Source organism: Pinus tabuliformis, chromosome 7, assembly GCF_031772625.1.
Source record: "Pinus tabuliformis cultivar Carrire ecotype Pingquan chromosome 7, CPIR1, whole genome shotgun sequence".
Lineage (NCBI taxonomy): Eukaryota > Viridiplantae > Streptophyta > Pinopsida > Pinales > Pinaceae > Pinus > Pinus tabuliformis.
In genome coordinates, this window is record NC_142293.1 from 2,079,222,359 (window position 1) to 2,079,248,227 (window position 25,869).

The following is a 25,869-nucleotide window of genomic DNA, read 5'->3' on the forward strand; positions in this document are numbered from 1 at the left end:
AATTCTATTAAATTTGGAATATTTGATAGAGAAGATGGAATCGCTCCAATAAGCCTGTTGTTGTCTAACACCCTGTTCAAATTAAGGTCATTAGTGGGAAAAAGAGCCATGGAAGCAATAAGTCATAAGACAAGTTTAGGAGACCTTGATTTTATGAATAAACACATAACTACTTGAGAATATTTAGAAAACTTATTGATCAGATCCTTGGCATATTCTAATATAATTCTCGTATATACAAAGAAACTGCATATAGTTTTTATTGTCTTATTAATCAGATCCTTCGCATATTCTTATAGAATTCACATTGACATATACAAAGAAACTGCATATAATTTCTATTTTAATGCCATTAAAAATGTGAATTAATTTTATCCAACAATTTAAGAGATCAAGTTGCTTACAGGTACTGAAGATTATGAAGCTGGCCCAAAGTATTAGGAATCTCTCCTGTGAGTAGGTTGCTTTTCAAATTCAGGTTCTGTAGACTAGTCATGTTCCCAAGTGCAGGTGGTATGCTTCCTGTCAATGAATTACCTTCTAAAGTCCTGCATCATTATAGCATTGTAAACCACTTTGTCCGTGACTTAAATGAGAGAGAACATACCACAAATTGTCTATTTTAAGTCCAAAAGATGTATTTTTATGTCTCCAATTCACCCCACTGGCAATTACTTGGTTGACAAGAAATGACAACATTTCTTCAACTTCTATAACACATCTCAACAAAAGTGTGGAAATTCAACACATCTACATTTACACAAGAAAAAGCATGATTCATTACATGGAAAGTTAGTGAAATAACCGTGTCATTAATCAATCTTTCTTCCAGAACAAATATAGTATCATTCATAAACAAGTATAAGTTTGATCATTGGAAGAACTTAGATCTCCTAAATGCAACTTAGCTAGGTATTTGTAAATGGGAAAAGATCATAGTTGTAGCTATACGACCACTCCTATCTTACAAAAACCTCTTTTGTTTACAAGAAAATGAATATTTTGTAATGTCTTGATGCATACACCAGACATACTCTAAGGCAGAAACCTATGTCGTCCCACGTGAAAGATCTAAGACATGTAAGACAGATTCCCACATTTTTAGTTTGACCAAACTGTTTTACAAGATCTAGACATTTATCAAAATATGTGTTTGTTTCACACCTACAATCCTAAAGAATGATATAATTTATTATTTTCCACAATGCATTGTTTCCATGAATGTAATGTCGATACTTCGAATTGATCCTATACTAAGTGGTCTTAAAATATTGATAAGTAATAATAATTGTAACAAAAACAATAGTAATAAATAATAATAAAAATGATAACAATAATAGTGATAAATGATCATAATAAAATAACTAATTTATTATAAAGGAACAAAAGGTACAAGGAAGAGCAATTTTTACAATAGACTTAAGGGAAAAGCTAAATAAAGAAAAGGTAAAAGTTGCATGATTAAGAGTTAAGTGTTTGATGACAAATGAAGTCTACACATGGATGGATATGAAGAATAACTATCTATTGCATGTCAAGAAGGCAGTGAAATATCGTTTGATTGGACAATCTTGATGTGAAAGAAATAGAAGTTGGCATAAGTAGTTGATTGAGAGCTCAATGGACTCTCAATTTTGATGACTATGTCATGTCCCCAATTAATAATTTTGCTAAGGAACTTCTCAATTTTGCAATTTTTGGCAGTTAATAAATATTTGGCATATAACCTTAGGAAAAGTGGGTTAAAAAGGAAAATTTATAAAGGTGCCACCCTCAAACATTAGAAAAGCCAAGAAATTTGATGGGAAGTGGAGAGTGGGGGCCACTCCAAGGGAATACGCACCCCTTAGAGGAATTCGAATTAGGTGAGAGAGGAAACTTGATGGGTGGAGCTCACAAGGAGCATGAGGGATGGCTAGCTATAAATTGGAGGTGAGGCTCTCATTTTAGGGGCTTTTGATCATTTGACAAACTTTTTTGTTGCTCAAGTTGTTCAGCGGAGTCACAAGTGTTGTTTAGCACTAGAGTTTCCCAAGGAGGAAACTCACCCTTCTCTTTGGTGGACTATGAGTGCCACCCTAGGAAGGTAGCACCATTGTCTTGTGGAGGCAGGGAGAGACATAGCACAGGTGCCACAAATTTTCTAAGCTGAGTTAGGAGCTACACCCATTTGCTAGACATTACTTGCAGAATTCGTTGCAGGAGAAGAGGAGATTGCAAAGCAGAAGTGACTCTACCACTCAAGTATGAAATTCCCTTATTGAGCAAGCCTAAGTAGTCATTGCCCAGGCCTGCTCAGTCATTGAGAGGGAGTGCTTGTGGCTGGTCTTGTTCAGTGGAATTTGGAGTTGGGTTATTGTGTGGGAGTTAGAACGGGGACAAGGGAGATTTTCCATCATTTTGGAGGGCTGTAAAGACAGAATTTCCTGCGGACCAAAATTTACTGGTAGTGGAGGAGTGTTGGGAATTTGCGGGCCAATTTTGAAGCATCAAAAGTAGAGGAAACCCTTTCTGGGTTTCTCGCAAGGACCTCAAATCTTATTTTGCAGAACTTTCTGGGCAGATCTGAGGGGCCAAATCAGAGTCTCAACACAGCCAGCAGTGAAGAATCACAGTCACTGGGCCAGCAGATTTTCTGATAGATAAACTCCAGCAGCAGCTGGGCATTGGCATATCCACCACTTGAGACTTGTAGCTTGCCTTGTGCAAGCCCAGGTGCACTCTTTCTATTTCACATTGTACTCCAGCCATTTATATAATAAAATTGCCCATTTTTCGCGTGTTGGGTGCATTTCTTGGTTGTTGGTGTTTACTGAAAAATTATGTTGTATTGTCTTGCATGTTTTTGTTATCACTGTGAATTTTTCATTAGGAATATTACAAACTGAGAGGTTGGCCGGGAGGAGATTCATCCTCCACACATGATTTTGGTTATTGCAGCTCAGTTGAAGCTAATAGTGGAAGCTTGAGAGTTCTATGTTCACCTAAACTGTAAATCAATTATCCTTGAATATTTCAAGTATGACTCTTATTACCCACCAAAATGGGTAAACCCTAGGAGAAAAAAATTATCCGTTCTAATCAGCTAGCTAGTTATCAACCCTATGACGATCCATAGATAGCTTTGCCTCAGAGCTCTCCACCTATTTATCTAGTTAATGCTCTCTCCCATCTAGCATACTTCTTGAAGGTGGGTCAATTTAATTTTAGGTATGTTTTATGCTTAGAGCAATTTCTTTCAATTTTCACAGTTAGCTCAATAACTTTTCCAGATTAACAATCACATCAACATTAAAGTAAACTGCAGATAGAACATAAACATAAATCACAGAAGACAAGCCAAGACAAGAGGACACAAGATGTGGCACTAGCCAGGGGCAAACCCCAATGTGGGGAAACCCTTGATCAATTCTTCTTATATGTTCTTCAATAGTTCAGCATAGAGAGAGAGATAGTACGTTTACAATAGAAGTCAACACTTTGACATATCTAGATAAGAGCATAGATCATCTCTAAGAAGATGATACGTGAGATCAGTTGAAGACATGCTGCTTCAATTGATTCTCCAAGGTGACTCCTTCACCTATCGTTGTGTTGCATTTCGTCATCATGTTGCACCTCACCACGATGCACCATGTTGCACCCATCATCACTATGTTGCATCTCATCACGCTTCATTAATCATGACTGTACCCATCATTGTATTGCATTATGTACCATTGTTGCACCATGTTGCCATACTGACCTATGTGTTGGCTACATCTTGCTTGCTTGTTGTCCCTAGCATGCTTGTTGTCCTTAGCATGCTAGTTGTCCCTTGCATGCTAGTTGTAACATTGCATGCTTGGTGTATTTGCTGCTAAGTACCATACAATTGTCCCAATGTTAGTTAGTTGTCCCTTGCATGTTGCGCTCCTCCGGAGACAGATGCTCCGACAATTCCCAGTAGTTCCGACTATTCCCAGCAGTTCCGACAGTTCCAGCTGTTCCGGCAGTTCCCAACAGTTCTGGCAGTTCCAACAGTTCAACTATTTTGGTTGTTCCCAACAGTGTCGTCAGTTCTCAACAGTTTCGTCAATTCAAGCAGTTCCCGGCAATTCCGGCTTCTGCCCTCTAGATTAGGGCAGCATTATCCCTTAGAATCTCTCCTCCTACTAAAATCCAAAGACAAGAAAAGAGGAAGAGATCCCAAGTGTGTTGAAATGACTTGAAGGCCACCTCTATTTATACTAAAACGTTAAGCACAAGTGGGGTTTATTTGGTTGCTGGCCGACCTTGATGAATTGTCCCATAACACAAATAAATTCATATCTCCATGAATACTTATCGGAAGCAGATGATCTTTAGATAAATCCTACACCTCTCGATGAGAGGGATCCAAGAAAAATATCAGCTTCCATTAATAAGATGACCTACATGGAGTTTGGCCCTAGTTTCCAATTTTAACACTCCCTCTCAACTAGGGAGAAATCCATCCGTTGATCCATATGTCCGACTGTACTATGCCATCATTGCCTTGCATTGCTTTGCTCTATTGAGCTCTGCTTTTCTCTACTCTGCTAAACCATGAAGAAGAAGAATTGATCGAGAATGTCTCATACCATTCTCTACTAACCCGAAGTCAGTTTCATTTGAAGAGAGTGTGTCACATCATTCTTACTGGCCCGAAGTCAGTTTTATTGATCCTAGATCAATATCACAAGAGAGTGTCTCAAGCCACTCATACTGATCCCAGATCAATGGAGGTCATCCTAGCATAGGGAGTACGATAGATACAACGATGTGTCCATCAATAGTACTACTATGGTCCCTAACCCCATTTCCCTGCTCATTGATCAAATGAGAGGTACTTCCCATGAGTCCCAGACTGCATGGGTAGGATGCCTTGACAGGAGAACTAATCATCCTGTCCACAGGAGAACGAATCATCCTGCCCCAAAGTTGCCACGGGAGAACTAATCATTCCGGCCCACAGGAGAACAAATCATCCTGTTCCATAGTTTCCACGGGAGAACTAATCATCTCGACCCACATGAGAACTAATCATCCTGTTTCACAGTTTCCATGAGAGAACTAATCATCCCAGCCCACAGGAGAACTAATCATCCTGTTTCACAGTTGCCACGGGAGAACTAATCATCCCGGCCCACAGGAGAACTAATCATCCTGTTCCACAGTTGCCACGGGAGAACTAATCATCCCGGCCCACAGGAGAACTAATCATCCTGTTTCACAGTTGCCACGAGAGAACTAATCATCTTGTTCCACAGTCACCACGGGGTATCACAAGGGAAGGTTGAACCTATCATCCTATACATAGCGCACCACCAAGGGAGGGTGAGTCGCCCTGTGGTCGTATGTTACTCCAGCAAGTACCCCAAGACCCCCAGAGCTCCCAAAGCTCAATGCATGCAACATGCAGGACCCTTATAAGAAGGTCTCTCAACGACTCCAAGTCATTCGGGAAAGTCACAGATTTGACCTTTCCCCGGGGCTTTGACAAAATGTCTGCGACCTGTACATCAGTGTCAATGTGATGGAGCCTCCTCGTTCATCGACTTACCATATCCCAGATAAGGCAATATTTGATGTCTATCTACTGGAGCAATCATCGAATACGATATTCCTCAATAATCGAATCCCCCCTCTGGTTGTCACAAGAATCACAATGGTATTCATCATGTGTACAAACAACTCACTGAAGAGCTTCCACAACTAGGCAGCTTCATATAAGATCATACTCATAGCTATGTTTTCGATCTCGAAGGTGCTTATAGAAACCGACTTCTGATTCCTGCTCATCCATGATATCGAAGCAGAACCCAAAGAGAACCAGCGCTGAGAAGTGCTCTAGTGATCATCCACACTGCCTGCCCAGTCAGCATTCGAATAATCATGCAGCTTCATATTTCCTGCAGTGTATCTCAATCCATGAGAGATTGTGCTGCGAAAATATCTCAGAAGATTCTTAGCACCAATCCAGTGAGGCTCAACCAAATATGAGCTCACCATGCTAACTACAAAACATATGTCTGGACGGAAGTTCACCAAGAACATCAATGCAAATGAGTTTATGGAACTCGGAGGCATTTCCCAAATTTGGTTCGGCATCATCACCATATAACTTCTGAAAGTTAAGATCCTCCAGGTAGTCACGGGCTTGCGGTTTACCATTCCACATCTGGAATCCAACTCCCTCTTACTTCTACAAGTGAGAGGGTTTGCACCTGTTTGAAATAGGTCATCCTTAGAAGGTGCTGGCATGAGAGGTCTATCATCCACAACCTTCAAACAATGGTTTGGATCGGCTTCGCTCTTAGTGAATCTCAGCTTCATCTAACAACTATCAATCCTCTCATACTACGCCCAGGGAATTTTGCTTCAAGCCATAGAGGGCTTTCTTCCACCTGTATACATGAGATTCCTCACCATGAATCTCAAACTCCTCGGGTAGTTCCAAACCTGTGGACCTGCTGCATGAGGGGAATGGTCCCCTTATAAGATTTTCCTTCGGTACATCTCAAACATGTACCTTCATGCTCTTCTTGAATTCAGGCATCCCTATCACCATCTGACTCACATCAGGTAGGGCCCCATAGGTAGACCTCCAGTGTTATAGATGCGATATGTCAATTGACATGATCCCCAATGGACCATCTTGCAACTTGATACAAATTGCCAACCCTGAACCCATGAGAAAAAACATCTTTGAAAATTCTATTTTTTAACACGTACCTTTCCATCGATGAATGCCACCTTGAAACCTTTGACTTCCATTTCCGAGATGGACACCAGGTCTTCTTGCGATTAGGTACATAAAAGAGATTCTTGTAAATGAATAGAGTTACCCTCATTCAATTGAGGTGTAATATTCCCTACACCCTTTCCAGGATAGGTGGCATCGACTCTAAGTATAATCCCACGGTTGATTCCGTCTACCAAATTCAAGAGAGCACCCTTCTATCTGATGAGGTGCCTTGAAGCACTACGATCAATAAGCCAGATTCCCAAAGAATCTGAAGGAGAGGGCCAATACAAGATAACGCTTCTTTATCTTATCAAAAACAACATTTGATTCTTCATAACTGGGGTTCCTTGCTTTCTTTGAAGAGTCGACCATTTCCTTGATGACCTGCATTACCTGTCATTCCATTGATCATTGAAGATGTCCTTGGAATGATTGTTATCTTCATCAAGAGATGTCTCTGCCATTCAAACACTCCTTCATATAATGGCCGAACTTATTGCAACCAAGGCATCTGCCTTTCCTTGCACCCTTAGATCCGGACTTCCCAATGAAGTGATCTTTAGGTAGGCCATCAGAAACTTCCGCTACGCCATTCTGATAATATTCTCTGCTTCGACTTCACCCTCGGTGAATTTGAAGAGGGATGAGGAATCCACTGATCCTTTTGTCCTTTCCCAACTGTCTTCGGTGATTACTCTTTCACTCTTGCTTGGGCATTGTTTTCACCTAAGCTCTGATACCATATTAATTTTAGGTATGTTCTATGCTTAGAGCAATTTATTTCAATTTTCACAATTAGCTCGATAACTTTTCCAGATTAACAATCACATCAACATTAAACTACGGATAGAACATAAACATAAATCGCAGAAGACAAGCCAAGACAAGAGGACACAAGATGTGGCGCTAGCCAGGGACAAACCCCAATGTGGAGAAACCCTTGATCAATTCTTCTTATATGTTCTTCAATAGTTCAGCATAGAGAGAGAGATAGTACGTTTACAACAGAAGTGAACACTTTGGCTTATCTAGATAAGAGCATAGATCTTCTCTAAGAAGATGATACAAGAGGACAGTTGAAGACATGCTGCTTCAACTGATTCTCAAAGGTGACTCCTTCACCTATCGTTGTGCTACATTTCGTCATCATGTTGTACCTTACAGCGATGCACCATGCTGCACCCATCATCACTATGCTGCATCTCATCACGCTTTATTAATCATGACTGTACCCATCACTGTATTGCATTATGTGCCATTGTTGCACCATGTTGCCATACTGACCTATGTGTTGGCTGCATCTTGCTTGCTTACTGTCTTGTTGTCCCTAGCATGCTTGCTGTTGCATGCTAGTTGTAAGTTGCAACATTGCATGCTTGGTGTATTTGCTGCTAAGTACCATACAACTGTCCCAATGTTAGTTAGTTGTCCCTTGCATGCTGCTCTCCTTCGGAGACAGATGCTCTGACAGTTCTCAGCAGTTCCGGTTGTTCCCGGCAGTTCCGTCAGTTCCGGCAGTTCCAGCAGTTCCCGACAGTTCCGGCAGTTCCTGGCTGTTCCTGGCAGTTTCCGACAGTTCCGGCAGTTCCGGCAATTCTCGACAGTTCTGGCTGTTCCCGACAATTCCAGCAGTTCATCTATTCTGGTTGTTCCAGCTGTTCCCGGTAGTTCCCAGCAATTTCGTCAATTCCTGCAGTTCCGGCTTCTACCCTCTAGATTAGGGCAGCATTATCCCTTAGTATCTCTCCTCCTACTAAAACCCAAAGACAAGAAGAGAGGAAGAGATCCCAGTGTGTTGAAATGACTTGAAGGCCACCTCTATTTATACTAAAATGTTGAGCACAAGTGGGGTTTATTTGGTTGTTGGCCGGCCTTGACGAATTTTCCCACAACACAAATAAATTCATATCTCCATGAATACTTATCGGAATCGGATGATCTTTAGATCAATCCTACACCTCTCGATGAGAGGGATCCAAGAAAAATATCAGCTTCCATTAATAAGATGACCCACATGGAGTTTGGCCCTAGTTGCCAATTTTAACAAGTCATCTATCAAAAGGTACACTAACAATTTATGTAATCATATTCTTTCATTTAATGTCAACGACAATCTAATGTGGATCCCTGGTTGAATTGGATGATTGATCACTCTTGATTATATCCTTGTTTCCATACTTCACATAGGCGGTTATCCTTTGCCCCTAGTCCAATGTGACTTTTCATAGGGCCTTTTTATTTCCACTATTCAAGAAGGACAGAAATAGTAGGAAATAGTTGATATAGTGTGCCCAAGATAACCCATATTTTTCACTTTCCATTTGTTTTGATTTCCACCTCCATCCTTTGGGTTGATGACCATTTGTTACCGATACAAGCACCTTTATCCACATCCCAAGTTAGGGCTCGGAAGCTCTTCCCTAAGAGGTTGATGCAGCTGAAAGAAAGATAAAAGTATACATGGCCACAAATGAAAATAAATGGAAAAATGCAGATGATGGCTAGGACTAATAATAAACATGTGGGCAAAATCCTAGCTTGAACTCTACCCCTCTCATTAACCATCACCTAGTTCCTAAGCATATCATGCTTTGGCTAAATCAAAGGAACTCATAAATCTCCCACCCCAAATTAGCAATAATCCACTACATCTTTAAGGGGGATTGAACAAACATTAAGCAAGGCCTTCTTTAATTTGCACACATGAGATTCTCTCCCATGAACCTCAAAACCTTGAGGTTGCTCTATGTACACCTCTTCTTCTATCATGTCATTGAGGAAGGTGATCTTCACATCCATCTGAGGTAACTTCCATCCCATAAATGAAGCAGGAGAAAAACAAGAGATCTAATTGTGGTGTACCTAGAAGCTGGTGCAAAGGATTTATCACAACCCTCTCCCTCTTTCTAGAAGAATCTTCTAGCCACGAATCTTGCCTTGCATTTGTCAATGCTCACATCTATTGCATGTGTGATCTCATCTATTATCTATCAATGACAATTCATTGAACTTAGAGGTCAGTTCCTTCTGAAGTTGAAAATAGGGTTCTTGATGAAGTCTACGCTTCTCCTTCAATGAGCTCTTTTACCCACAAGATTGAGCTAGCTCTAAGTACACTTCTTCCTCCTCTCAACTTGGACAAATGCCTTGTCATGATCCTCTCCCTCTTACTAGGAGAACCTTCTATCGTTAGATCTTGCAGACATGTTAAATGCGCATATGAGGCCACTGATATTTTTATTGGATTCCTCTTTCCGAGAGGCATAGGATTGATCTAAAGATCATCTCATTCTGACATGTACAAATGGAATTATGAATTTATTTCTATTATGGACAAACTGTCAAGGTCGGCCAGCGATCTAATTTAGACCCTCAAGCCCACAACGTTGCATATAAATAGAAGGAGCCTCCTCATTTATACACTTCACTTCACTCACATATCTCTCTCTCCTTTCATGATTGGGTATGGATTTTTGAGGCAGCTCTTTACACGTGTGGAGGACAGTTCTTTTATGTTCCTGCGTTGACCGAAGTTGCAGTAAGGATTTTGACTACAGCGTTGACTTTTGTTGACCAAGTTTGACTTAATATTTTCAAATTGTTTTTGGGTTGATTTGATTTGTTGTTGGAGGTCAAGTTGACTAAGTTTGACCGAGCCATTTTGGAGGTCAAAATTTGCCCTGTTGACCAGCGTTGACTTTCTGGTTAGAGCTTTCTGTGGCTGCTGTTTGACTGGACAGAACTCACTTTGATTGGGCAAGTGAATATTGTATATTATACTCTCTCTCTCTGTTGAACTTTTGAAGAATAATAAGAAGAATTGATCAAAGGGTTTCCCCACATTGCGGTTTGTCCCTGGCATGCGCCATATCTTGTGTCCTCTTGTCTTGGCTTGTCTTCTACTGTTATTGTTTATGTTCTATCTGCATTTTACTATCATGTTGATGTGATTGCTATTTTGGAAATTGATATTGGGCTATAAGAAAATTGAAGTAAAATTGCTCTAAAGCATAGAACATACCATTGTTGCCTAAAATTAACATGGTATCAGAGCTGAGGTGAACACAAAACCCAAGCGAGAGTGAAAAGAGAAATCAACATCAATACCACCATTGCTCTCTTTTGCATCCTCCTCTGTATCCAATGTAATCTCTGCATCCTCTAGCGTGGAGGATGACCACTCAAGAGTATCAACATCATCAAAAGTGATAGGCTCTAGCACTGGCTCATTAAGATCCAAGTTGGCCAATGCCAACTCAACACTGTTGTCCTTCCCTTCAACCACTCCTCCCTCTACCTGTAAATAGGATGAAGGATGGTGTGCATATATGCCATTGTCTCTACCCTAGATTGCTCAAACCTACTCTTCCTCAAATTATAGAAGTTCCCATATGTGCTCCAATTCCTCTCGCAATAAGAGGATGAAGTAACTTGAGAGAGGAGCCTCGTGGCTAACTGTTGTAGAGGAGGGCATGTTTCCCCATGAGTTGCCTACCAAGCATAGGGCTTTTTAGTCCCCCTTTCTCTAATCACATCATAGCCTACAAATCACCCGGTGCTAGTGCTAAACTCTGCAAATGCATCCACTACCTCATCAAGGGATGCTCTATGCTGAAATATCCATCTCAATGCATCCTTCCTCCACTGTGAAATCTCACCATCCATGTGAGAACAGAATTTGTCTGAAGGTCCACCATTCAGCCACTCAAGGTTGTAGTATGTTGGATCCAATGTGTGACCTATTACTGCTCAAACTAGCAAGGGTACTAGAAGGAGATCCTATAGGGAAACTACTAGGTCAAGTGCAACAATGGAGTGATAGTCCATTGTCACCTCAGTTAAGGCTCCCTACTCTTTACGAACTTTCACCGATGGGAGAAGACCTGATATGATGGAATCACAAGAATATATGGTCAATGATAAGAGCAGGAGGTGATTCCTAGGCATATTCACAAAAGAGACTTAATTAAATGGGTTGCTTGCTTTGGAAGCAAGGTGATGGGCTCTCTAGGAAGGGCCAAGAGGACCCTTAGGGCTAGGTTTTGAGAGTATGCTTTGTCAAGATGGTTCCTAGACCTAGAGATCTTTATGGAGACTTGGCTTTTATGTGATCTTTGTGAAATTGGAATCAACAAGTTGTGGGACCACAAAGGGCCAAGTGGACCCAAAATTAGGTCAAGGATATGGAGTTAATCAACCAAGGATGTACTTGACCTAATTAGGGAAGGGAAAAGGATTAAAGAAAGTATCTTCTTTCGATAATTTAATGTTATGATCTCAATCAGGTCACTAGCCAATGGGAAACAAACGGCAAGGGTCGATCTTTGAGCTAGGGCTTGAAATATCTCAAGATCCCACCGTCGAAATTTCATGAAATTTGGAGGGCTTCCATAGGACACGCCAGTGTAGTTGTGGGCAAGAGAACGAATTATTTTGATAGCTAAATCGTGAGAAAGGTGATACCCTAATTGACCTATGGAGGCAAGGCCTAGAAAAAGAAGGGAAGGTGAGAGAAATAATCTTTGAAAGTGATCACCTATGGAGGATTAGTGCCTTGTCCTTTTGGAGAGGTGGAGTCAAGGAATATTTATGGTTTGAAAAGAGTTCACCCAATAAAAGAGGCCTTCAAACAACTTTGCATAGCATTAGGGCATGAGAGTAGCTACTTCAAGGTCTTTATAATTCAGTTTGCAAAAAATGATGACTATTTGAGATGAATTTAACATAAAATATCTCTAGGAGCATTCACCCATTCATACATGGCCCATGACATGATGCAACGTTATAAAAGATCACAATTTCTCCCAATTCGTATAGAAAAGCAGTAAATTTCAGACTTGTATAGCAAAAATCCCAACAACATTCATGTGACAAAAATAAATAACAAGAATAAGAATGAAAATATCACTTACAAAGTTACATGTATAAAATAGTATATCCAATCATCAAATTATGCCAATAGAGAAGCTCCAAGACAAGAGAGAGATATCCAAACATCAAAATCGATCCATATCATCAAAACTTGTCCTCCAAAAGGTATAGCGAAAACCTCACAAGAGATAATAACCCAATCCAAGTCATGATGAATGAGAGAAAATGTCTCTCTTCTATTTATACAATCCTACGGGATTCGAATGGCCTATTTTGGACTAATAATGCCCCTAAAATAAAATAATGTGTATAATAACAATAATTTTGGTGACAAGCCCACCAAATAGCTCAATAATAAAAGAATAAGCCTCTCAAGAGGGTCGAATGATCAATAAAGTAAGTCATTGGGCCTTTGAGGAGGCCTAATGAAGTCCAAGGGGTGCCATGATGTAGAAATGAATTCCAAACATAGTGGACAAGGGGTTGGCCCCTTGTTTTCCAAGCAAGAACCTATGGTGTTCCCAAGAGGGTGTGGGGGCACAAGGACATCCTCATGGGTCTCCAAGTGGATCGAAAATGCTTGCATACCGTCTGTAAGGGTTAGGATGATGATATAAGACATCCCTCTACAGCGGGAGAAATTCTTTGGACTCCGGAACATTTGCCAAGTGTATGGTGCAAGTGTGGAGCCAGTCAGGCATGGTGAACCAGGTGCATCATCTTCTGAGGCATCCTTCCAGGCCTGACCCAAGATGTGGACAAGGGGAAGGGGAGGTTAACCCTATGTGGACCTTGTGGAGACATGTGAACCTGAATGGGAAAATAGATGAATGGGGCTAACATCCTCTGAGGCATCATTTCAGGGCTAACCCAAAGTGTGGACAAGGGGAAGGGGAAGCTAACCCTATGTGGACCCTGCGGAGACATGTGGACCCGGATGGGAAAACAGATGAATGGGGCTAAAGTGGAAGCGGAGTGATGTAGGCGGTATCAGGAAACGAGATGACGCCACCAAAATCAAGATTTCCCATGTAGTGCCAACCCTAAAGGAAATCCCATGAGACTAAGATACAAGAGTAACCATGGAATCGGGCAGTGAAGACAAAACTACAGACCTAATTGACTCTTTCCGCTAAATCCCCCCACCAATCCATGCCCAAAATTGCCCATGACAGGTAAAGAAAATTACTCAACTATACCAATGCAAAGCCATACCTTCAAGGTCGCGAGGCCCACCTTCAAATATACAATCATGACAAGTGGTTGAGGGACCACATCGTCGGCTCAGGTGGCGGAGATAATGACACATCAAACTATCTAGTCGCTGCAAGGGGTTGCTGGCTATTAGCTAAGGACCATCTAGGAGAAAAAAAATCTCCTATATACACTACCCACAGGTGATGGGTAATGTGACCCAAGCAATGCAAAGGTCTGTTATTCTTGTCCCACCCACTAACAAGAATATCTTGTATGGTGGTAAAGAAGGCCTCTGCTAATGTCTCATACCCAAGGCACTCATTCTGAAAAATAATGGTTCTCACAGATTCAATCATGGAATCCCATCCCTCATAAACCTCCCCTAGGAGGGATTTGTCAGTATCTGCAAATCGTAACAAAGCAATGATGGTGTCCGTGATATTAATAGTAAGATCTAGCCTCTCCCACCAAGCATTATCCAACGCTATGTCCTTGACTCTTTCTGAGGCTACTTGATCTATTTTTCTCCAAAACGACCAAAACTCTAAATTAACCATAGCCCCAAGAGCATTCTTAGCCTGCCTCAACCTCTTCATCATGATAAATGGAGAGCTTAAACTATGTATCTGCAATCTTCAACAATGATAGATGTGCATACTCTTTGTATATTGTGAGGGCATTTGCATGTTTTTTTACAAAGTTGCAGATATGTTGTGCAACCTCAATAAGATTTCCAATCCAAGGCACATCAAAAGCAATAGATTTAAGTGTTAAATTCAAGGCATGGACAATGCAAGGTGTCCAAAATATTTTTGTCTATTTAGCTTCCACAATCATGCCAACAGCCCTGCAAACAAGTGCATTGTCTATAATGATTTGCACATAAGAACCAACACCTACATTTTCAATAACTTCAATGAACGACTCACCCATATATTGTGCATCCTTGTTACTGCTCAAACTAGCAGGAGTCCTAGGAGGGGACCCGAAAGGGCAGCTGCTAGGTCAAGGGCAACAATGGAGTGATACCCCATTGTCACTTCAACTAAGGCTCCCTGCTCTTTACGAACTTTCACTGATGGGAGGAGACTTGATATAAAGGGAATCACTAAATGAATGAGTCAATGGAAGGATGTGGAGTGATTCCTAAGGCCTATTCACAAGAGAGACTCAATTGTATGGTTTGCTTGCTTGAGAAGCAATGTATAAGGCTCCCTAGAAAGGGCCACGGGGATTTCAAGGGCTAGGGTTTGAGGATAAAACTTGTAAGGAAGACACCTAGTCGAGGAAATCCTTGTGAAAACACGGTTTCCAAATGGTCTTCGTGAAATTAATTTCAATAGGTTGTGGGACAACATGGGACCGTGGACCCAAAATTAGGTCAAGGGGATGGAATTGATCAACCAAGTGTGTGCTTGACCTAATTGAGGGGGAGAAGGGGATCAAAGGAGAAATTTTCAGTAATTTTGGTGCAATGATCCCAATGAGGTCACTAGCCAAGGGAAACCAAGGGCAAGAATCGATCTCAGAGCTAGGGCTTGAAATATCTCAAGATCCCACCGTTGGAATTGCTTCAAATTTGGAGGGCCTCTAGAAGACACAACAACACAGTAGTGGGCAAGAGATCGAACTTTTTGGATGGGTGAAAAAAGGAAATATGTTTTTGAGTGATCACCTATGGAGGATTAGTGCTTGTGCTTTGGGAGAGACGAAGTCAAGGAGATTTTAATATTTGGAATAGATTCACTTAGTCAAGGAGGCCTTAAAAAAACAACTTTGCATGGCATTAGGGCATGAGAATAGCTACATCAAGGTCTTTATACTTTGATCAATAAAGTGAGTCGTTCGACCTTTTAGTAAGCCTAAAGAAGTCCAAGGGACGCCATGATGTAGAAATGGACTCCCAACTTAGTGGACAAGGGGTTGGCCCCATGTTTTCAAAGCAAGAACTTGTGGTGCTCCCAAGTGCGTGTTGGGCTAAGTTGCACGAAACGGGGAAACGGTTACAAGTTTATGAAATGAGCACAGGTACGAAACATGACCGCCCCAAATTTTGGAAACGCGATTATATATATATATAAAAACGCATATATATATATATATATATATATATATATATATATATATATATATATACATACATACATATATACATATATCTATATATATAATGTGCAAACTTCGCTCTGATACCAATTTAATCACGCATGATGAGAAACTCACAAGTCATGCCTCTCAAGAGGGCCAAATGATCAATAAAGTGAATCGTTCAACCTTTGAGTAAGCCTAATGAAGTCCAAGGGATGCCATGATGTAGAAATGGACTCCCAACTTAGCGGACACGAGGTTGGCCCCATGTTTTCAAAGCAAGAACTTGTGGTACTCCCAAGTGCATGTGGGGCTAAGTTGCACGAAACAGGGAAACGGGTACAAGTTTCCGAAACGAACACGGGTACTGTTGGACACAGATTGTCATTGATGTCAATATGGCAAAATTCAGGAGGAGGAGACAAAGCATATCGGAGCCAAGAGGAGCAAATGGAACCAAGAGGAGCAGACCAAGCCAAAGGAGCCACATATATATATATATATATGCCAAAGAAGAGGAGCTATCAGAACAAGAGGAGCAAGAGGAGATATCGGCACAAGAGGAGCAAGAGGAGCCATCGGAAGAGCAAATGCAGCAAACAGAGCCATATATGCCACAGATAACACTATCGGCGGCCAAAAATCATATAAACATGCACATAACTGCCTATCGGGAGCCATCGGGAGCAGAACTCATATAGATATGTTATCGCGCTTGTAAAACCCATGTATGCATGCTTTAACATTATCGGCGGTTAAAAATCATATATATATGCATTCACAACTATCGGCTGTCACATATTACAAACACACTATCGGTGGAGAAGTTTATATATAAAGGCATATATATATATATATATATCGGCGACATCGCTAATCGGCGGTTCAGCTATGTGCCACCACTGAAACCTCCGATTGCGATAATAATGCGGACCTGATGCAGAATTATGTTATGGTTGAATGCTATATCGCATCCGCCCATCGCAACAACAAAAAGGCATGACACTCTCCCGATCGCCGATTGCGATAAGGTTACGGACCCGACGGGAATATAGACTGTGGCTTAATATCATATCGCGTCCGCAGTGATCGCAAGACATAAGGGATGACGCTATAATCTGTCGATTGCAATAGAGGTATGGACCTGATGGACTCATTAAAAACAGTCTATAATATATCGCATCCGGCATTTCGGAGCGGGTATCGGGAGTGGTAAAGGCCCTGCCTCCGATTGCGACAATATACGTGGACCCGATGGCATATCAAAGTTTGATTCTATAATATATCGCATCTGGCATTTCGGAGCGAGTATTGGGAGTGGTAAAGGCCCTGCCTCCGATTGCGACAACATACGCGGACCCGATGGCATATCAAAGTTTGATTGAATAATATATCGCATCCGGTCCATCGCATCGGCCATCGGCCATTGGTGACTGCAGTTATGTTGCGATCGCCGATTTCGATGAATGTTGCGGACCCGATATATTATAGATACGGGTGCTATGATCCCTGAAGTCCGCCCTCTAGCACTGTCGCCTGTTTTTTCATGTATTTCCTGTGTAATTTGATATTTGGCCTGCGCGCGCCTCTGAGGCAAAAATGCATACGATAATGCTCCCGATAGTTCAGGAGACTGACTCTGGCGATAATGATTGCGATTGGGACGTGGCTGTCCGTTAAGCTATGACAACTGGGTGTATGCGGCCTCTCTTTCTCCTGTACGTGTCCTGTGAATATTGGAACGGTTGGATAGACAGAGGGAAATGAAGTCCGGGAAGCCGAAGAAGCAAGCAAGAGAGGAGGTAACTAACAGGGTAAGCGAGCATTGAGGAAGTCGAAGAGCCTGCAGAGAAAGGAAGCCAAAGAGCCAGTGAGAAAGAGGAAATGAATGGACAGAGGCATGGAATGTATAAAAGCAGCAAAAACAGAGAACTGATGTTGTCGTTGGTGTATGGTATAACCTGAGTATGAGATAGTGGAAGCAGTAGAGGTAAAGGGGGCAGCAAAAGCAGTGGAAGCTGAAAAGAGTGCAGCAGCACACCAGTGTATACCAAAGAGGTTGGAGCCTCAGAATTGAACAGGATTGAAGTCCTTGGGAGTTGGTGCTCCTAAGTCCAAGATTGGTGTCTTGGCAAAACAGAGTTGGTGCTCTGAAGGTTGGAGCCTCACTGAAGTCCAAGTTGGAGCTTGGCAACTGTTCACAATTAGATATATATTAATATTGTATTTATTTCATTGCACTGTTTTGCGTTTCTTTAATAAAAGCATTAATTCCAGCTGTTAACTTATGTGGTCTGTGTATACATATACAAATATATATATGTTTTTGGGAATCACTAGAACAATTAAAAAGAATTGTAAGAAACACTGATTCACCCTCGCCCCTCTCAGTATTCCCAACAGGTACGAAACGTGACTGCTCCAAATTTTGGAAACGGGGAAATGCGATATATATATATATATATATATATATATAAATAATAATGTGCAAACTTGGCTCTGATACCAATTTAATCACGCATGATGAGAAACTCACAAGACGACAAACTCACAAGAAATTCAATTGTGATTCACACAGAAATCTTTCTTTTTATTCCGGAAATACTCCGATCATTTTACAAGTGATTAATACTGAGCCCTTTTTTCCTTCATATAGAAATTTTGGGAGAGTCTGAGGTTTCCTCATAAATTCTTATTTCAAATCATATCTAAAACAAATCTCCTAAGACTGTCCTTAAAGACATGATTGTCATCATGCTTTGTCATAGATAACACTTAAAGTGGATATATAATGTTATCATACTATGAAAGGTTAACACAGTGGAGATTCCTGAGTAGGAACCCACGAAAGCAAGTAAAGCATACTACGAAAAAGTAAACACAGTGGAGATTCCTGAGGAGGAACCCACGAAAGCAAATAAAGCATATTACGGAAAAGTAAACACAGTGGAGATTCCTGGGGAGGAACCCACGAAAGCAAGTAAACTTTAAACCATACTACACAGAGGAGATTCTTCACGGGTGAACCCCTCGAAAGCCGAGAAAGATGAAATGAGTGTCTACCAATCTTGTCCTTTCAGACTCCTGTCAGAGTGATATTCATAATCAGAATCAGTAGGTACTTCATGATGAAGATCAAGATTTATCCCAAGCATGATTTGAGCGAGCCAAGGTGGCTCATGTACAAAGCAAGCTGAAAAAGATGAAGATGCTCCATCTGTTACTCTTACGGGTTTCTCGTCCTGAGATACTACAAGAGTAACAGATGGAGCCAGATTAGCTAGAGAAAAGCTAGATCTGATTAAAACTAAGTTAAAAAGATTCAAAACTTATGAAATCAAGATTGCAGGTCAAGAAGGCACTGGTGAGTCTTCTAAACAGAAAAGAAATGAATCATTTAACTTCTCACATAAGGCTCCAAGAACTACAGGGTCCGATATTGGATCTCAGTCCCAAACCAATCCATTTTCTAAATGGGCACGTTTCATGTCATTAGCGGAAGCCCAAGAAGAAACTACTCCTGCTATCAACAACCAAGGATCAGCCTTTTTTATTAATTTCACTGTTTAAACAGAGATCAAACACTGATCTTACTGCAAAGGATTAACGCATGGGTCAGTCAAAGAAAAGCTGACCTCAAAGCTACATGGAAGGATGTAGTCATACAGGTGACATGGGCACTAACAGGTAATGCTAGACTTTGGTGGGAAACATTAAAAAGATCTTAACAGCTGGCAATCTTAGAAAATGAAGATCCCCTTGAAGCAATGTTAATGCCATTGTCCCATGAGTTTCTTGGTACTCTATCAACAGATTCTAACCATTATGAACCAATGTTCATGAGTCAAAGGTTGTGCAACTTAGATTTGTTAGATGAATACTATTGCACCATGCAAAAGTTGTACTATAAAATCCCAGACCACCAAAATATTGCATATCTGCATCATTATATAGCATCAATGCCCAGCAAAATTCCAGAGCTTGTTCATCAAGCACTATCTTCCCAAAATGTCTCAATTGATACTCTATCCTTAGCTTCTTTACAACAGCATATTCTTCAAATTCTCAGAAACGAGTGTACAGCTTATAAGACCCGTAAAAATGTCAAGAAGCGGCTTAGTTTCAATCCTAATCTTTGCAACTCCTTCTCAAAAACTTACCACTTTGGATGCTATAAGAACTCCTTCAGTAAGAGTTCTCACATATCCCAAATACAAAAGTGTAAGTGCTCCAACCCACGACATAGATTTCCTGACCGTTATAAACGAAAGGAGCATCAAGAAAGCCAATTCCCCAAGAAAATATATGTATTCAGAAGAAGATCAAAACCAAGGAAAGAATCAAAATGTTTCATCTACGGGAGAAAAGATCACTGGAAAAAAAAATGTCCAGAAAAGAACAAAAGAGGGATCCAGAACAAGATTATGGAATTGTTCAACTCCTCACATAATCCAACTGACTGGGATTTAGTCTCTGAATCAAATTCTGAATTTGAATACTTTTTTGTGAAAACTGACTCTGATATTGACATTGAAAATCCATTTCAGAAAATTCCAATGACAGATGATGCTACAAGTGAAGGTGATTGTACATATCTCTCTGATTGCCTTATGTTTTCTTTTAATAATACTCAACAACGAATAGCTAGTCTTCAGAGAGACGGATTTTCTCAATCCGAGCCTAGTTATCCCATGGGGACGAATCCAAGAGAAAATTGATGCACTGACTATGGAGTCCCAGCCTGATGAAGACCTTGATCCTACAGAATGGTTTAAGACAAAATCTGCACCAAAACCCAACAGAGACTCTGACCATAATGTTGTCCTTGAAGACATTAGAAAACTTGAAGAAATTTTACGTAAAGATAGACAACACTTGGTCAACATAGCAAAACAAATTCAACTAAAGGTCCAACAATTAGACAAACTCAATTCGAAATTTGTATTGTTTATATTTGACAAGACACACATAACAATTGGACTAAAAACAAAAGAGGAACCAGTAATAGAAATCAGTGGCATTAGGGATAGGATGGTCATTCTAGTTTCCATCAAATACCAAGATACAAAAACTATCAGTTGTATGCCCAAATTGACACAGGAGCCATAGTAGTTGCTGCAAATACAAAGCTATCCCAGCTTATTATTGGCAACCAACAAAGGTACATTTCAAAGTTGTTAACAAACAACTCATAAAGCTTTCTTATGTAGCTCCTGATTTTCTTATATATATTTCTTCAACAATTGTATATGTTACTCTGTATAATTACAATATTGGGTCTAATATTCTTCTTGGTCAAGGTTTTGTAAAAAGAAACATGCCTATGATTGTTGATGAGGACCCGATCACATTCAGTGTCCAAAATGAGAATCTGTCCCTACGACAAATCCATACTCTATTAGGATTCCTCCTGATAATGTGGATACAGTGACTGAAGCTATTGACGACTTGTCAAAAATAAAAAATAAAGATTATCAAACATTCTGACCTTCACGGGCAAGAAGTTCTCAAAGATATTGCACATAAGCTTAGGGCAGAATGTATAACAGAGCATCTTGATGCATTTGTATAACAGAGCATCCTGATGTATTTTGGTTCCGAGAAAAGTATTTTGTTTCACTTCCTTTCAGAAAAGAGTTTGACCACAAACCACAAAAGGCCTCAGCCAACCACATGAGCCCTACAAAACAAAAGTTGTGCCAACAAGAAATCAAACAACTCTTGGATAGAAGATTAATTGAACCCTGCAAAACTTCATGGGCGTGCCCAACCTTCTATGTCAACAAACACTCAGAACAGAAAAGAGGAAAAAAGAGGTTGATGATCAATTACAAGGCATTAAATGAACCGTTAGAGCCCATCAGGTATCCTCTACCCAGCAAAGATATGCCTCTTGCAAAAATCTCAGGTAATGTATTTAGCAAATTTGATTTGAAAAGTGGTTTCTAGCAGATAGGCATAAATCTTGAGGATAGATATAAGACCAACATTGTTGTTCCAGGAGGGCAAAACCAATGGACAGTTATGCCCTTTGGCCTGAAGAATGCGCCTTCTGAATTTCAAAAACGCATCGAAGATATTTTCCATGATTATGATTTTATTATTACATATATTGATGATTTGCTAGTTTTCATCAGAGACATACAATAGCACAAGAAGCATTTGGAATCGTTTTATCAGGTTGTTTTCAAGCATGGCTTAGTTCTATCTCCCACTCAGGATAAGTTCATTATTGGTCAAACCAAGATCGAATATCTTGGATTATATATTTCCCAAGGGAAGATCCAACTACAACCTCATGTTCTACAATCTCTGTTGAGATTTCCAAACCAGCTTCCTGATATCAAATCTGTCCAAAGATTCTTAGGATGTTTGAACTATATTCGACAATCTATCCAGAACAAGCTAAGGATACCAGAATTCTTCAGCAAAGATTGAAAAAGGATTCAGTATGGCTACCACAGATGACTGAAGCAGTTCAGCGCATCAAAGATAAAATTAAGAATTTGCCATCTTTGTCCCTTCCTAAACAAGATTTACCTTTCATTTTAGAAACTGATGCTTTTGACTCTTGTTGGGCTGCTATTCTTCTACAAAAGCATCATAAAAGAGATGAGATTTGTGCTTATGCTTCAAGAACATTTTCGACGACTGAGTTGAAATATCCATCCTCCCATAAAGAAATACTAGCTGTTAAGAATGGGATTAAAAGATTTCGCCTTTTCCTAAAAAGTGTGCATTTTACTGTCAAAACAGATCTCAAACATACGAAAGGTATGCTACAAAATAGAAAAATTGTTAGAACAAGGGCATTCCCAAGTTCTACGATGGGCACTCTGGCTCGAAGGATTCGATTTTGATATCATCTACAAAGCAGGAAAAGAAAACTATCTCGCTGATGTGATGACCAGGGAAGGAACAAGAGATCTAAAGGTTATATCCATCAAAAAGTTTGGGATAGGAGAAAGTTCTTCTAAGATCCGATCTCAAATCAATTTATGTCCATCATGCCATTATCAGTTCCGCTGGGATTGTTTTTCTCAAAAGATTTTATCAATGCCTTTAGAGATCCAGAAAATGTTTCTAGAAAAATGGTTCAATTCTGAGGATGGGAGACACAGTTTTAACATCAGCTGGAGCCTCATCAATAATAATCATATCTATTTTGGTGAAGCCAAGGAAAACCACCCAAAGATTGTTTATATCTTTGATCCAAGTATAACTTGTATGGATTATTATGGAATTTTGCAATATGCCAGAGCTTGGGAAAGGATTTTTATAGTAATGTAATTTGAAATGTTGTTTCCCCTTTCAGACATTGGAGCCAATGGATGGATCTATTGATGTATTCATTTGTCCCAAGGAAAAATGATCTTGGTAAGACAAGCCCACATTGGACTTTATCTTTACTCCATAAATATATGGAAGAAGGCAGTCTGAGATATGATATCTTTGGATTTGATCTTATTTATCAAGGTACCACAGTATTGGTCATCCCTGGTAGCTCTCCGACAGAGCATCACTTCAACATCAGTATCGATTACTTTGGAGAAATTGGCATTCCATCAGCCAATTGTGATCCTTTTATGGCATCTTCATCTTTTTCAGCTTGCTTTGGACATGAGCCAACTTGGCTCGCTCAAATCATACCTGGGATAAATCTTGATCCTCATCATGAAGTACCTACAGATTCTGATTATGAATATGACTTTGACAGGAGTCCGAAAGGACAGGGTTGGTAGACACTCATTTCATCTTTCTCGGATTTCAAGGGGTTCACCTGTGAAGAATCTCCTCTATGTAGTATGGTTTAAAGTTTACTTGCTTTCGTGGGTTCCTCCCCAGGAATCTCCACAGTGTTTACTTTTCCGTAATATGGGCTTTCGTGGGTTCCTCCTCAGGAATCTCCACAGTGTTTACTTTTTTATAATATACTTTATTTGCTTCCATGGGTTCCTCCTCAGGAATCTCCATTGTGTTTACTCTTCCGTAATATACTTCACTTGCTTTCGTGGGTTCCTACTTAGGAATCTCCATTGTGTTAACCTTTCCTTAGTATGATAGCATTATATATCCACTTTAAGTCTTATCTATGACAAAGCCTAATGACAATCATATTTTTAAGGACAGTCCTAGGAGATTTGTTTTAGATATGATTTGAAAGAATAATCTATGAGGAAACCCCCGACTTCCCCCAAAATTCCTATATAAAGGAAAGAAGGGCTCAATATTAGTCACTGGTAAAATGATCGGAGTATTTGCAGAATAAAAAGAAAGATTTCTGTGTGAATTTCTTTCCTTTATATAGGAATTTTGGGGGAAGTCCGAGATTTCCTCATAGATTCTTCTTTCAAAGCATATCATAGTTTCTCGATGCGTGATTATATATATATATATATATATATATAAAATTGAATTTCTTGTGAGTTTCTCGTCTTGTGTGTTTTTCGAGAAACTTACAAGACGAAAAACTCACAAGAAATTCAATTGTGATTCACACAGAAATCTTTCTTTTTATTCTGGAAATACTCCGATCATTTTACCAGTGATTAACATTAAGCCCTTCTTTCCTTTATATAAGAATTTTACCAATGATTAATATTGAGCCCTTCAGTATATATATATATATTAGAATTTAGGACATTTAAGAAATGTTATATGCAATCATAAAGCATACATGATACATTATAATTTATTACATTTAAAGTTTAAACATCATGATAAAATTTACATCACATTTACTCATGAGTTATCACATAATAAAAATAGCAATATCAGAATATCCAAAATCAACCTTTATTATATATATATGAGGTTGCAAGTACAATAATGACTATGAGGCTGAAAGAACTATAAAGCCAAAAGACTAATCCTCATCCAAAATAGAAGCAGAAGCATGCTCAATAATGGATGGTGGTGCTGAAGAAGATGATCGACCAATTCCACTTCTAGGTTGGACCTCAGTATTCAGGGCAGCAAGAGAGAGATCCAAATCAAGACTTTCTGCATCCACATCCCATTCTTTAGAAGGACCATTGTTATGTTCTCGACCCCTACAAGATGCAAGGCGAAGGTTGGAGTGCACATAAACAAGATCCTCTGCCTTCTATGAACCCAACCTCTTGCGCTTCACAAAATGAATAAAACCATAGGTGCTCCAATTCCTTTCTGTTGATGAAAAGCTTGCCACTTGTGAAAGAACATGAATGGCAAAGTTTTGCAAATGTACACCATTTGCTCCATGACAAATCCACCACCTAACTGGATTTATGGTGCTTCTCTCTTCCAAAGCTAATATATCTACATAATCATCTAAACCTAGAGCAAAACTGGCAAATTCTTCCTTTACATCCCTGTGTAGATGAGATGGAAATATTCTCGTAAGGGCTTTTTTCATCCCATTAGCCACCTCTCTATCCTTATGGGGTGCCTTCCTCTTCCCATTGCTTTGAGCAATAAGCTTCTCATCATAAAATTTGGGGTTCAAGGCATGTACTAAAGTGTGCAATGGAGTGTTGAAATTTGTTCCACCTATCAACAATGATTTTCTTGACTAAATCAGCGAAATGATCATCAACAAACAAAAATTGTGGAGACTCTTGTGAAATGATTTCCATAGTTTTCTCAATCATGGAATCCATACCATCATATTCCTCTCCTAAGAAAGGTTGGTCAATGTCAGCATTTCGAAGAAGCTCAAATGCAGGGGTTGTGAACTTTAGCAAGACATCTATCTTGCTCCACCAATCCTCATCAAGGCACAATCTATGCACCATATATCCCCGCTCTGAATCTGCGCACCACCATAGAAACTAATGCATGCTTAACCTCAACAAGGCGGCACAACATCAGGAAGTTTGAGGTATATCTTGTCTCAGCAACTTTTAACAACTCCAATTTGGAGTCTCACGAAATATTGCCTGAGATTGGTGGTGGTTGGTGATGAATTTAACAATCTCCCTTGC

At 40.0% G+C, this 25,869-nt stretch overlaps 1 protein-coding gene across 1 annotated transcript in view; it reads right to left on the minus strand.

Annotated features, from left to right (window-relative positions):
• Nucleotides 1-25,869, minus strand: part of LOC149256865 (LRR receptor kinase SERK2-like) — a 167,019-nt gene that overhangs the window by 35,611 nt on the left and 105,539 nt on the right. The window contains exons 5-6 of the mRNA XM_089455493.1: nucleotides 405-548; nucleotides 1-72 (exon numbers count right to left, since the gene is read on the minus strand). Coding sequence (XP_089311619.1) covers nucleotides 1-72; nucleotides 405-548 — 216 coding nt within the window. The remainder of the gene's footprint in view (nucleotides 73-404; nucleotides 549-25,869) is intronic.